At 42.2% G+C, this 13,868-nt stretch overlaps 2 protein-coding genes across 2 annotated transcripts; both read right to left on the reverse strand.

The window, feature by feature from the left end:
- Positions 1-7: 7 nt before the first annotated feature.
- On the reverse strand, positions 8-2,867 carry repo (reversed polarity). The gene is made up of 2 exons (XM_017137114.3): positions 1,762-2,867; positions 8-1,220 (listed from the first exon to the last, which is right to left on the reverse strand). The coding sequence occupies exons 1-2, from the start codon at positions 2,643-2,645 to the stop codon at positions 299-301; spliced, it is 1,806 nt and encodes a 601-aa protein (XP_016992603.2). The 5' UTR covers positions 2,646-2,867; the 3' UTR covers positions 8-298.
- Positions 2,868-11,324: 8,457 nt separating this feature from the next.
- Mdh2 (malate dehydrogenase 2) lies at positions 11,325-13,662 on the reverse strand. The gene is made up of 4 exons (XM_017137116.3): positions 13,492-13,662; positions 13,097-13,304; positions 12,122-12,318; positions 11,325-12,058 (listed from the first exon to the last, which is right to left on the reverse strand). Exons 1-4 carry the CDS (start codon positions 13,555-13,557, stop codon positions 11,519-11,521), a joined length of 1,011 nt encoding a protein of 336 aa, XP_016992605.1. The 5' UTR covers positions 13,558-13,662; the 3' UTR covers positions 11,325-11,518.
- Positions 13,663-13,868: the final 206 nt, after the last annotated feature.

The following is a 13,868-nucleotide window of genomic DNA, read 5'->3' on the forward strand; positions in this document are numbered from 1 at the left end:
GATAACTTATCGTGATCTAATTTCCTTATTTTTTATAGGAATCTCTTTTTTGGAAACGGAATACACTTAAGTAAACTGCTGATGTGGAATTCTACTAATTTAGAGGCCTGTCTGCTCTTCTGGAGCCCCACTTTCAGTCGGAGAAACGCACTCGGTTTGAAATGCTGCACACTCCACGCCCACTCCCACTCCACTTTGTTCTAAAATGGCCGCCGGAAGCGGATGCTCGGCAGGCTGGGGGGCGTGGCCCAGCGTCGCTGATGTTGTTGCTGCTGTCGCCGGTGTGTGAGCATTTCTCTTAGTGCAAAAAAGGCGGCAGGACGTAGCTCTGAGCCTGCTGCTGCTGCTGCTGCTGGGCAGCCTCCTCGCTCTTGATCACAGTCTGCATGCCGCCGCTATCGTTGTCATCGCTGCTGGTGCCGCCACCGGAAGCAGCTCCTCCTCCCGCAGCCGTGGTCACGTAGTGCTGACCCTGGGTCTCCACCAGGTGACAGCTGGCTCCGGGACTCAGCTCCAAGCCGGCACCGCTTTGATGGCACTGCAGATGCACATATTTGGCCTCCTCGGCGCTCAGGTACTTGCCATTGAGTTGCTGTTGCTGCTGTTGGTGGGCATGGACGGTGACCAAAGTGCCGTCGGGCAGCTGCTGCTGCTGCTGTTGTGCCGTCTGCAGCTCCGCCGGCTGATAGCTTCCGCCATTGGCCACCGCCACCGCCTCCTCGCCATTTCCGGTCACCGTTCCTGAAGTGCCACCCATTTCCATGCGCGTGGGACTTCCGTACTCGTAGTGGCGCATCGGGAACAGCTGGCTTTCGTGGACATAGGCGCCATACTGGCCGGAATAGGTGCCATACGGACTGGCCGCCGGCGAGAGCAGGCTGAACTGGGGCGTCAGCTCGTAGGGCGTCTGGTAGCTCGTCCAGCTGTCCATGCTGCCCGGCGGCGTGACCGTCGTCGTCTGCGGATAGCTGGTGAACGGCGGGGCCAGGGTTCCGGGATTGAGGGTCGCCGTCGGCGGAGTGCTCGTCTTGATGTAGCCCGTCTTGCGCGGCGGCTCGTGCTTGCGCCACTTGGCCCGGCGGTTCTGGAACCACACCTGCACCCGAGATTCACTCAAATTCAGCTTGATGGCCAGCTCCTCGCGAGCAAAGACATCCGGATACGGAGCACGCTCGAAGGCACGCTCCAACTCCTCCAACTGGTAGGCAGTAAAGGTGGTTCTTTAATAAAACAGAGAAGATAAAATGGATTAGGAGAATGCATAATTGGGTTTATATTAGGAATCACATTTTTTGAAAACCCCTAAAAGTAAGATTCTAAATGAGGTGTATCTCGATGGTTGTGGAGAAATTGGTATTTAAGTTTTTAATTAAATGTATTTTAGAGGATGAGTAAAATATTTATAGTTATTGATAGGAACATTCTTGATAAAAATGATACGTTCTACAATTTTAAAGGCTTATTTTCTAATAAGAAGGTTTTTTCTACCTTAAGATTTCTTTATATATAGCAAAAAAAATTCCGATTTAATCACTAATAATGAAGAGGACATTTTTCCACCTCCGCTTCCGAGAGACATTAACAAATAATTAACCCCCCAGATTGCATGCGATTCCCCTGGGGGCTCGAAATTACACATACGCCCCGTGGTCAGCGTCATAAATAGCTAGAATTATCATCTTGTGCCACATAATTTCATTGATTTCCCGTCGTTAAACTAATTGGCCGTGGATAAACCATATGTGTGTGTCGCCTGCTTACCTCGTTTTCTTCTTTTTGATGCCATTGGGATCGCCCTTCTTCTTGCTGCTGTTCCCATCCTTTTTGGGGGCAGGAGCTGCCACGCCTCCCGCTGGGATTGCCGGAGCGCCGGAGGAAGTGGTCGAGTTGGCTGTGCCATTGGTCGTTCCTGCCACACCGTTGACCACCACCGACGAGGAACTCGTTGGCGGAGTAACGCCAGCCTCCATTTGTGAGCACATCTCATCGGGTTTCTTGAGTTTTCCACCCGCAGATCCTCCATTGATCATCACCGGCGAAGAGTCCTGCAGCAGACCATCGCTCCCGTGATCCAGATGATCCAAATGATGCGGACTGCCGCCGTAGAGATGCTGCAATTGCTGTTGCTGCTGCTGCGGTTCGTAGTGATCCTTGGGCGAGGAGGAGTACTCCAGTTTGCCATTGAGAGCATGATAATCCAGGATGCCCACCAGCTGCTGCTGCTGCTGCTGCGAGGATTGCTTGTGCAGCAGGATGCCATTGTGACTGGGCGGCGGGGTGGCCGTGTAGTGCTGATGGTGCTGGTGGTGTTGCTGCTGTTCCACCAACTTTTGCGGTGCACTGATGTACTCGTACTTCTGGCTCGGCGAGTAGCAGCCAATCTTGTTCACAAAATCCAGCTTGGTCACATAGTTGGGGGATCCTCCGGCGGCTGATCCTCCTCCGCCGCCTCCTCCATTCGGCAGGATGGTGTTGCAATCGGGCAGTCGCTGCTGCTGCTGCTGGCTGCACAATTCGTGGACACTGCCCAGCATCACGGGATGCATGGCAGTTGAGGTGGGCATTAGAGGTTTGGCGCCCAACGGATTGAGGGGACCGCCGCCAAACTCCCCGAAAATGGGATCATCGAAGCTATCGTGCTCCATTCTCTAGATCTAGATATTTATTTTATCCTTCGAAGCACAAGACACTGAGCACTACAAACACTAGCTAAACTTTTAGGTTAGAGCCTCTCTTAATCCATTGATCGTTTGTATTTAATTTGATTTAATTTGATACACTGGTAAAAATCATTTAATTGCATTTGGCAAAAACATTACTAGTTAGTATTTACTTAGTATTTATTCGCACTTGGTTTTTGGATAGTATAGCCTAACAGCCTGCTCACCGCTCGAGTCTTTGGCCTTAATTGACTCGGCTACTGGCGATGATTGTCCTTTTATACCAGCGCAGGCGGCAGCGCAGCAGCAGCGCCGGCAGCGACCAATCGCAGCCCTCCGACGGCGGCCATCATCGATGTGCAAGTGAGACGGCGCGACGGCCCGCTGTTCCATGCATTTCATGCTGGCGCGTGAGACTTTTCCGTTTCCCTCGCGCTTTGGGGTGTGGTCTCCCTCCCCTGCCGCTCTCCTCTTTTCCCCTCCCTTTTCCACCTACTGGGTCTAGCTGCCCGAGTCCAGTTTTTGGTTGCGAATGAGCACGGCTACCAGCAGATCGGCAGCTCTGGGATCGGTAAAAGCGGTCCTGGGAACGGGACTTTCACTTCTACTGGTTCTCAGATCAGATTTAAAGATCCTTGAGGGGTTGGGGAAGAAAAAAAGGATCAGACTAATATAATATCTAAAGTTTGCCATTCACTGTTGAGTCTTAAGATCACGATCTCATAATTTAACTTTGATCAGATCAGTTATAATATTTCATTATATCACAATCAAACTGCTTTTAAGTTTATTATACTTAAGCTTATGTTTGATTTAAGGCTAAAATATAGTTTAGTTAAACTTATTGTTAATAAAAGTAAACACGTCTGAAAGATTAATCATTTATATTTGTTAGGTGTAGACTTTAAAAATTCACTAAATAAAGTGTAAGGTCCAATACAAAAATATAGAGAAATTTTGGGATTTGCTTTTCGAAGCTTAGGTTACCGTTGAAATTTAAAGTAAATTCTCTTACACACAACATTTCTGCTGCACTCATAGAAATTTTTACCCTAAATCGCCCTAAAAAACTGACTTTTCGCCCGTGGATTTAGAAAATCGCCCATAAATCGTATCCGCTGGCGATTCGCCCGTGTATTTAGAAAAATTTTCTAAAAAATCCCGATGGAAATTTGATTTAATTTAGGGTGATTTTTCTTGAAATAAGAAATATTTTCCTGTTTTTAGGGTGATTTGCCCTAATTTTAAGGTGTATTTTTCTAAAATTAAGGGCGAATTTTCTGTTTTTATAGGCAAATGCCCTAAAAAATTAGACAAATTAAAAAAAATCGTGTTTGAGCATGCTTAACAGAATTTGGGAAGCATGTTTTTTTTTAATCGTCTATATTCTGGGAACTGGGACTGCTTTAATTAAACAACTCCGGCGGAGGACACCGTTTCATATTATTGTATTGGTGTGTAGCTTATATGGGAGCCGCGTTAAGAGGGGGGCCCGATCTATACAGCACAGCCGTTAGAACTGAAAAATCATGTTTGTAAATGAATTAGGGAAATAAATATGAGGAGAAAAAACAACTTACTTTTTTTGGTCATTGCGAGAATCGAACCCACGACCTCTCGGTTTAGAGTCTAACGTCCTACCGCTGCACCACAGACCCATCGCGCAAGACGACGAACAAACTCTGCACACATCTTATTTTCTTGAGGTCTACGTTATAATATGACTAAAGGCAACTAAACCGTATATTTTTTTCCTGACGAATGTGACAATTAGTCCCGTTTTCTTGCCCGCAAACACAAAGTATGCTTTTAACTCAGAACTCCCATACGTTTTTAAGGTTTAAAGACTACTTTAATTTAAAATTCGGACGAAAAAATGTCCTCAGTATTATAATGTTTACAAAAAAAAAAAACATAAAAATCAAGTTGAATCACACAGGGTTCGAACCCACAACCGCACGACCTTAGTCCTCATATAGCAAAGTTGAAAGCGCAAGTGATTAGACCGCTGGGCTACCGAATTTCACACTTTTGGAGTGATTTTTAAGGCGAATCGCCCTTGTATTTAGAAAAATTTTAGAAAAAAAATTAGGGCAATTCGCCGTTGGATTTAGAAAAGGTCAAAACGAAGCAAATCGAAAAAAATCGCCCTAAATATTAGAAAAATAGAAAAATTAACCCTAAAAATATTTTTTTATGGTCACCTGCCTTGAATTTATGGCAAATTTGTCGTGAAAATAGAAAATTTTTCTCAGTTCAAAGGCGAAAAATTTTTTAGGGCGATTTTCTAAAATGTAGAAAATTATTTTTATGAGTGTGGTGTTTAAAAAAAGAATTCTGGACACCTTTTGAGAGTTTGTTTTATAAGCAAAACAATATGCAATTGCAGTTCAGGAATATCAAAAACATATAACTATTCTAACTTTAAAATAAAATTTGTATCATGGAAAAAAATTGAAATCACTATCCCAAATATGTATTTAAAATCCCAATTTAGAGGGTCCTTGCTGGCTTTACATTGTTACAGATCATTTCCGCTTTTAAGTTGAGTGTGCCCCCCTATTCCTTGACCACCTCATCGTGTATGGTCATCGCCATCCCTAACAATACACCTTCATCGTCACACATGTTGGACCAACAATTAACTTTTGACTCGCACCGAATGCAGAGGAATACCGATGGTTGAGCCCATGGCTATAGTTCCAATTGGACTTATGAGGGTGATGATTCGATCTGAAATTTCCACCCCTGTTTGGGATCGACTTGGCACGCTTGCGACCTTCGTCTTCCACTTCTGGCTGTTCCCACTCCCTTCTCGCCTTCTTCCCACAGCGCGTGTCACCCTCTGAAGGATTGGCATATCCATATTCCGTTCCACAGTTGCGTGTGACCTTTTGGCCAGATGCTGGTACTTCGATCGCGGCGAGGTGGGCACTTAGTCAGGGGCTAAGTTATGGCTCGTTTGGATAGATCTGAAGATTTCACGGGGCATTTGAATAGGGAGGGAAAAGGTTTGCAGAATCATGTGGGCCGTTCAAGTCAAAGAGGGTGAAAGTGATACATTTTTATGGAGCCTAAAATCAGGGAAGATCAGATCTTAAGAAAAGAAAAAGTTAAACTCTATTGTTCACAAAAGTTTTTAAGATTGATTTAATTTGTATTAAATCGCAAGTACATATATCAATTATAATTTATTATAATTAAAATTAAATAATTATTAATAGATTTTTTGAGACTACATATTTTTAAAGTAATAAAATAAATAAATTAAAAATCAGCAACTACTTTGATGGCTGCTAAATAAGTTGTAAAACTTCTTGAACAAAGTTAAAACTGTCTCCCAATCAAACGGAAAAGTTTAGACAACTAAACACCGACCCGCATTGATCGTGCCGAGTGAAAATAGCAAAGAAACTTCAGCTTCCCAGGAACCCACAAAGGATCGACAATTTTCCCATCGTAAACAGCGGCCGAAAGAAGAAAACCCATCGAATTCCGTACGGAAACTACATCAAAATCTCTTTCACACAAACAGAATCGGACAATTCGATACTTTTCGGCTTTGCAGGTTCCAAAATGCGGGCAAACGGAATCGAAGTCGAGGTCTCGGCCTCTGAGAATGCATTCGAATGGACGCGGGGCACGCGATCAGAGCCGAGAGATGAAAACAAATAAATACACCCCATACTGTGGGTACTGGGTCGCGACCCAGAATGGGAGGGATGGTCTCGTCTCTGAGGGCAAGGAGTCCCGGGCCTTGTTGCGTGTGAATAATCAGACAATATTTTGCATTAGCCAATGCGCCAATTATGTGGGCCTTGGGTTCGAGGATTCGAAAGGGGGAAAATCGAAAAGGAACAAGGACAACGTCAGGGTGAAAAATCAAGCATTGATGATAGCATCTTGAGTAAGATCAAAAGTTAATTACGATTGATCCTTGAACTTAAGGAGGTTACACCATTGGTATAGGTAATCAGAAGAATCAGAAATGAGGTATAAGATAAATGTGCAGACAGCCGATTCCACCTTAATTAACCCGAAAAAGAGTTGTTGAACTGCGGGTAAGTTTTCTTTGAACGTGGTTCATAATATTCATAATAAATCGGAATTTATATATTTTCTGAATGTATTCTTCACAAAGTTCTGTGGAATTCGAATTTTAGAAATACCGTTTTGCATTCAAAACCTATGATCAATTCAAAATTTAGTAGTGGAACCTGTAAAACAACTCCATGCTTATATTTATCAAGTTTCTTTACTATTCTTTAGATTGCTAGGAACAACATTGAGGAAAATACTTGGTACAGTTATCGCTGGCCGGCAAAGTGAGCGCCTAAGCTTTTGTTGAATATTTTTTCATATTTTTTCCATAACCATTAAGATACACACACTGGCAGACAGATAGACAGACAGATACACCGACTGAGGGGTAGACAGATACTCAAGCCCATCGCCACCATCATCATCATCATCGCATCCTCACTTGTCCCACCGAGATGACAGTCCATCCTCAGTAGCAATATCAACACAAACAACAGCGACACTTCGAAAAATTATACATTTTTAGATCCAATAGACATAATAATGATAATAATAAACAATAACTTACTGAAAAATTGTCCTAAATAAATGAAAACTTTGAAATATTTATTCGAATTTATTTTTAAACATCAGTAGAAGTTCCACCTAAATTCCGTCCAAAGATATAATATGAGGTCCCCACTTTTTTTCGGTGCAATAACATCACCGACATTCTCTCATCCTCCGTGACATTATCACATTGTATTACGATATCAGCGGAGACAGCGGCGACATTTTGTTGTGCCTTTCCACATATATCTACTATATGCGATGTGGCAACGATTCAGTGTGCAATACATGTTTCGCCCATTCCCATTCGGGTTTACTTGGTTCGGCGATTGTGATCAGTTCGCACAACGAAATTCCAATATGGCGGGCTCAAGTCCCGCTCACACGGACAAACGGACAAACGCGACTCAGAACAGAACACTCGTGTCAGAGTCCAGAGCACCGCTCACCCATACAGACGCCTCCAATTAAGCTTCGTTAAGATCAATTTAAATCCCGCATAAAATATCAAATAGTTTTTGTATTTTAGTTCCACTTCTGACTCGGCTGTCGCTATTCGTTCTCGCTCTCAGCGTTCAGTAGAATACAAAAAAAAAAAGAATGAAAGAAGGAAAAACCTCGACTTATGAACGTGAATACACTGAGCGATAGCTGTAGTGAAAAACAATTCTGAAACCACGATTTTTTTAAAGGTAAGCTGTTTAAAATTTTTACAAATTTGTTTTGAAAAGTCAAAATTATTTCTTTGGGAGTTTTTTTATGAAAACAAAGGATTTTTTTGTTGAAAAAATCTTTTCAATTTTAATATGACAAATATTGAAAACTATTTTCTCAGTGTACATTTCGAAATCTACTGCCCACGAGACAAAGTCTGCAAGTCGACCCGTAGGCATAACCGTAACCGTACCCGGAGCCCGGGTTTTCCCCCAGTCAGTCCAGTATCTGCCCTGACAAAGATGTATAGTTTTTTCCCCATTTTCGTTTCGTTAATTCTTCATGGCCCTTTGGGGTCCACACTTGCCTGGTACTTACTGTTCTTCTTCTTGCCAGTTACCCCCTTTACATGATACACACTCGCAGGGGGAGGCGGATGTGAGGCGTATTCTTATTTCGTATCTGACATCTGACCCACGATCACAAACGTCCACTCAAATTGGTTTATGCATTTTGCTTTTTTCTTCTGCCTTATGAATTTGCCATCATTTACATGAGATTTTTTTGGGCATGACTGTACCAGAGATCAGAGTTCAAGAGCTGTGAAGGGAGTTCGGAATTGCATTACATTCTTTCATTAAAATCTGTGTGGGTCTTACTTGATTTAAAAGTACCAAATTTAAAGTTATGCAAAAAACATTTAAAAAAGTTTATTTTTTCATTCTAGCAAAAAGTTTTTCGTTTTTATTTTTAAATATCGAATTTTTTTTTAAATAATTTTTCAATGACCTAAAAGACGTTCCAAATGAAAAATTGTATTGATTTTGACAGACTTTTCGTTATTTCCTTGCATTTATAAGTTCTTGAGTAGTTTAGGAATACATTGAGTTAATATAATTTCATTTTCGACAACACATTCTGAAAAACTGTTTTTAAAAAACCCTTTGAAATCTCAACCACCCACAAATTGCACTAAGAGCTTAATGCGATTAAAGGGAAAGTGAGAGAGGACGCCAATAAATTAAAGGCAATCACAATTGCTAGCGCATATCAGACACTATATGTGGGACATATAGAATGTATGGGGAGATAACTGAAGATGTCAACCGCTGGGCCTGGCCGGTGTAATTGGCTTTGGGTTCTTCTGTGCCTGTCGATGGACGAAAAATCGCAACACAGTGAGCGCAATTCAAATTAATTGCCGACAATTGTGACTTATTTAAGGCGAAGGCGCCATTTAATGGGCCAGCTGAGCGGTGGGAGTGATGCACTGCATCTGCGGCTGATAACTTAAGCGGCACGATCGCTGTTCCAGAGCAATTTGTGGTGTTATGTAATTGAAATCGATGCCCCGGGCAATGCAAATTGCTTTTGAGCTTTTGAATATGTCGCGAGTCGCGTTTTTTAAAAATAAATGCTTCGTTTACACTTGAGCTGATCTTCGCATCTTTGAGTTTTTGGTCTATCCTTAGTCCGATCACTAAATTTCACAATATTAGTACTAGTAGTAGTACTAGTAGTAGTTAGTAGTAGTATTAGTAGTAGTAATTAACTTACACAATTTATTAGATTTAAATTTTGCAGTGGCAATAAGTCATTTCTAAAATCAATAGCTTTAGTGCGGCAGTGTAAACAGTACATTATTACATTACGAAGATCTATCGATTGGCGCAAGTTCAAATTCAAATTCGGCACCAAGTTATGAATGAACATCTTGATTGCATTGTGCGGTAATAATTAATTAATTAATTATTGCGGCTGCACTTGACACTGTCTTTCTGGTGGGCGTCGCTTATCGTTTTTGGCGCTGAGCGGCCTGTGCGGCGACTTAATTGTTTGTAATTAAATAAAATTGCCCAAGGTCGATTACAAAAACAGAGCGTCTGTTCTGGTAAATCCATGGTAACCAATTTGTTTTAATATAAAATGCCGGCCGGCAATTTAATTTTGTAGCGCATACAGTACGTGCGCCGGCGTCGGGAAATTGATTCCTGCTCATTATTTCATTAAAAGCGTTCTGCCAATTGGCGGAACCCCAAGAATCCGAATCGGCTGGCCTATCAAATTGTCTCCCGCGCTCCGTGATTTTCGCTTGCAGTTCGATTTGATTTCATGAATGGAATTGTATCAATTGATTGTTTTGGTCTTGTTATCGTTGCCTTTCGATCGTCGATAATTAAGTCGGGGGTGTGTCCGCCCATCCCCTCTCAGCGGCTAAATAGGTTAGAATTATTGAAGCTGTTGCTCTGCATCGTCTCCGGTTTAATGAACAAATCAAATTGTCTAATAGTAATCCAATTTACTTGATTCGAGCTGGTGCCAAGCATTTTAATTGGTAAAACAAGTGCAAATCAATGTGGAGCGAGCTGTGAAAGAACACAATTGGTTTAAGACAATCTTTAATAGATTCACTATGTTAATTTAACTACCGAGTTACAAGGGTCCTTAAAACGTAAAGCACTTGAATACCTCCAAAATTTCACGTTGAATAAGTTTAAGATTAAGAGTAAGATTTTATACGATTTAATTGCAATGCAATATTTATCCAATTTTCGAAAATCAAAACTCCAATCTATCGCCAATATTAATATCCTATGAATTGTGGAATTATTTCTTGATTTCTGAAAACCATTTAGTTCGGGGTCACCAAATGTATTTTTCTTGCCTCTCCATTGCAATTCAAGTTGAACAGTGATACAAATATACTACAATAATCTTCAGATATCATAATTTGACCAAATACTATTTGTTCGCAAGAAGGTGTGAATTGCTAAACAATAAAAGTGTGCGATCTATTATCAAAACAAATAGGAATATAGGATATATAAAAAATTCCATTGGTTTCCCATATGTTTGTATGTAGACAAGTCGAATAAGAATGCCATAACACTAAAAAATATTCAACTTTATATAGTTAAAAAAGAAATTCCGAAACGCGTACGCACTGGATTGTGAGCCAAAGTCATGGGAGGGATTCCGGAGGGGTTGCTCATGGGCGTCGGGAGGGGGCCGTCATGACATGCGGGCAAGTTTAAATTGATCTTAACGAAGCTTAATTGATTGCGTCTGTGTGGGCATGTGCGTGTGAGCAGTGTGGTTGTTTGCGACAGTGTAGACTACACTTGGCGAAATTTTCGGTTTGTATAAAGCATCTATCAAAAATAAGTCAACAGAAGCGCTTTATTTCTTCGAGCAATGTAAAATAAATAAAAATTTTCCCTCTGTTGGTCTTACAGAGTTTTTTAAAGCGGATTTAGGACCAAATGCATAGTTGGAAATATGTTTTTGGACTTAAATAACTCGGCAGTATTTTTAAGGTATTTTCATTAGTTGATATTTATATTTTGATATATTTTTTTAATCAATATCCCTTGCGCTTGTTTAAATTCTTTTAAACTAATAAGTAAAATCTCTGCCAAATCCAAGTTTACAATTTGTTTATTTCAGATATCAACTGGTTTCATTGTTCACCACACACTGAGCGTAGATCGGTTAAATCTTTGGACACGCCGACTTAGGACGAACGATTTGCTAAGGGAAGTATGCCAATTCACAATGGGCGCTAATGAAGTACACGGTTCTGGGGATGGATTGGGATGGTTTTCTAGTCCCGCTTAGGCGTTGGCGAAGTCAATGCCCTTCTGGATGTTCTTCTTCAGCTCGGGAATGGCGGCCTCCAGCAGCTTCTTCTCGTAGTCGTTGAGCTTGGGCAGGCCGAGGTTCTCCTGGACGCCGTTCTTGCCCAGCACCAGGGGCGTGGAGAAGAAGGTGGCCTCCGTGACGGTGGACTGCACGTAAGAGCACTCGATCACGTTCTTCTCGCCGTTGAGACCCTTCAGCAGGGAGCCGGCGAAACGGGCGCCAGCATAGGCCATCGACAGGGTGGCGGAACCAGCGCCGGCCTTGGCCTTAACCACCTCGGTACCGGCCTCCTGGATGCGCACGGTCAGCTTCTCGATGGTCTCCTGGTTGCCCTTGAACAGCGGCTGGCTCTGGGAGAGCACGGGCAGGATGGTGACGCCGGAGTGGCCACCGATCACGGGGATCTGCACGCTCTGGGGATCCACGCCCAAAGCATGGCCGATGAAGGCGCGGGCACGCACCACATCCAAGGTGGAGACACCGAACAGACGCTTGGGATCGTAGACACCAGCCTGGTTATAAAAATAGTATAAAAATTAAAGCTCCAGGCAACTCATATCCCATGCTATGCATACCTTCTTCAGGATCTCGGCAGCGATGGGCACGCAGGTGTTCACCGGATTGGTGATGATGGCCACCAGGGCCTTGGGGCAGTTCTTGGCAATGGAGTTCGAGATGTCCTTGATGATGCCGGCGTTCACGTTGAACAGGTCATCGCGGGTCATGCCGGGCTTGCGGGGCACACCAGCGGGAATGACCACAACATCGGATCCTGCAAAAGGTAGGAAATTGTTCAATATATTTGTAATTAAATGCTCTCAGCCACTTTGAGCTTTGATCTTTTATGGGTTCAATCCCCGTGGCTACTGCACTGATAAGTAGCCGCTTCTGATTACGTCGTTATAAATACCAATAACCTTTCTACGGCTTCAAAGTGGCTGCTATCTGGGAATATATTCTTCGCTGCTTATCTTATCTCAGAGCATAAAATGTGGTTCATGCAAATCACATGAAAAAGTTCTGAATTTATGTAAAAGTAGTTTTTTTTTAAACATAATTTATCTAAATTGAAGAATTAGAAATTAAGTTTTTTGTACATTTAGTTTTTTAATATCCTTATTTTTTATTTAAAATAAAAATAAAATTTTTTTTTTTAAATGTTAAGTTTTCCATGTCTACTTTGCTAATTGTGTGTTTTTGTTGATGTGAAAGTAACTATTTACTTAGTAGAATTGACTATTTTTTGTGGTGATTGTGATTGACAATTTTAAAAGTTGATTTTACCAAGTTTTTTTTTTTTAAATTCGTAAATAAAATAGCTAATCTAAGTGATTAAATGCTTTTACAATGCAATCATCTATAAAGACTTAAAATTATAGGATCACAAGACTTTGGAATAGGGTTATAAATTTCAAGTTTAGTGTACATCATGAGTGATAACCGTGGTTTATCCCCCCTTCACCGTTTCACCCCCTCCCAAAGGCAAGCAAATTTTCCACTCGTATCCACTCATCACATAACCTCACTCGCGGCCCCTGCCCTCTACTCACCCTTCAGGGAATCGCCCAGCTGGTCGGCACCGATGAATCCGGCGGTCTTGCTCTTGGTGTCGATGTGCGACAGATCGGCGGCCACACCGGGTGTGTGGACAATGTCGTACAGGGCCAAGTCGGTGACCAGGGGATTCTGCTTGAGGAGCAGCGACAGCGGCTGGCCAATTCCTCCAGCGGCACCGCAAACGGTCACCTTGTAGTTGTTCTATATCGGATCGGCAATGCAAAACATAAAGCTCGTTAAGTACTTGAAATCATGGTGTTATGTCAGGTTTTTTTTCGCATAATTATTGGTGGTACGAGATGCACCATATCATCCGCCTGTTACGTAAACAGTTGCAGCGGAATAGAGACCGATTCTAGCCGGGATTTCGTTTTACACCGATCCTCACCTGCTGGCCAACCGAGAAGGTGCGCACTCCCTGCAGGGCCAATTGCTTCGTTACTTGCTTCAGCATATTTGCAAGGTTATTTCGTACAAAATGTATTGGTTAAAACAATTAAACGAGAGCAGCTCTGCCAGCAAAATCCCACGGGCCAATGAAACAGATTTGCGAATCCACAATGTTGTTGTTGTTGTCTTCGGGGTGCGGGGGTGAACAGGGTTGCTTTTCAAGAAGCTTTTATTTGAACGAAAAGCTGCGGTTTGATATTTGTTGTTTACAAGAAGGGGTTGTGTTTATTAATCTATCTTCGTAATTTTATGATTTTTTAGTGTTTCAAAGGCATTTTCTATTCTTTCTAAAGTTGTTAACTTTAAAAATGAAAT

This window comes from Drosophila takahashii, chromosome 3R (genome assembly GCF_030179915.1).
Source record: "Drosophila takahashii strain IR98-3 E-12201 chromosome 3R, DtakHiC1v2, whole genome shotgun sequence".
Taxonomy (NCBI): Eukaryota; Metazoa; Arthropoda; class Insecta; order Diptera; family Drosophilidae; genus Drosophila; species Drosophila takahashii.

What these genes read in the sequence shown, in the direction of transcription:
- repo (XM_017137114.3), bottom strand. Translation starts at nt 2,645, where the DNA reads ATGGAGCACGATAGCTTCGATGATCCCATTTTCGGGGAGTTTGGCGGC. An exon ending in ATCAAAAAGAAGAAAACGAG is followed by an intron (nt 1,221 to 1,761) that starts GTAAGCAGGCGA and finishes GTTTTATTAAAG; the next exon opens with AACCACCTTTACTGCCTACC.
- Mdh2 (XM_017137116.3), bottom strand. Translation starts at nt 13,557, where the DNA reads ATGCTGAAGCAAGTAACGAAGCAATTGGCCCTGCAGGGAGTGCGCACC. An exon ending in GCTGGGCGATTCCCTGAAGG is followed by an intron (nt 12,319 to 13,096) that starts GTGAGTAGAGGG and finishes TACCTTTTGCAG; the next exon opens with GATCCGATGTTGTGGTCATT. An exon ending in CTGCCGAGATCCTGAAGAAG is followed by an intron (nt 12,059 to 12,121) that starts GTATGCATAGCA and finishes TTTTATAACCAG; the next exon opens with GCTGGTGTCTACGATCCCAA.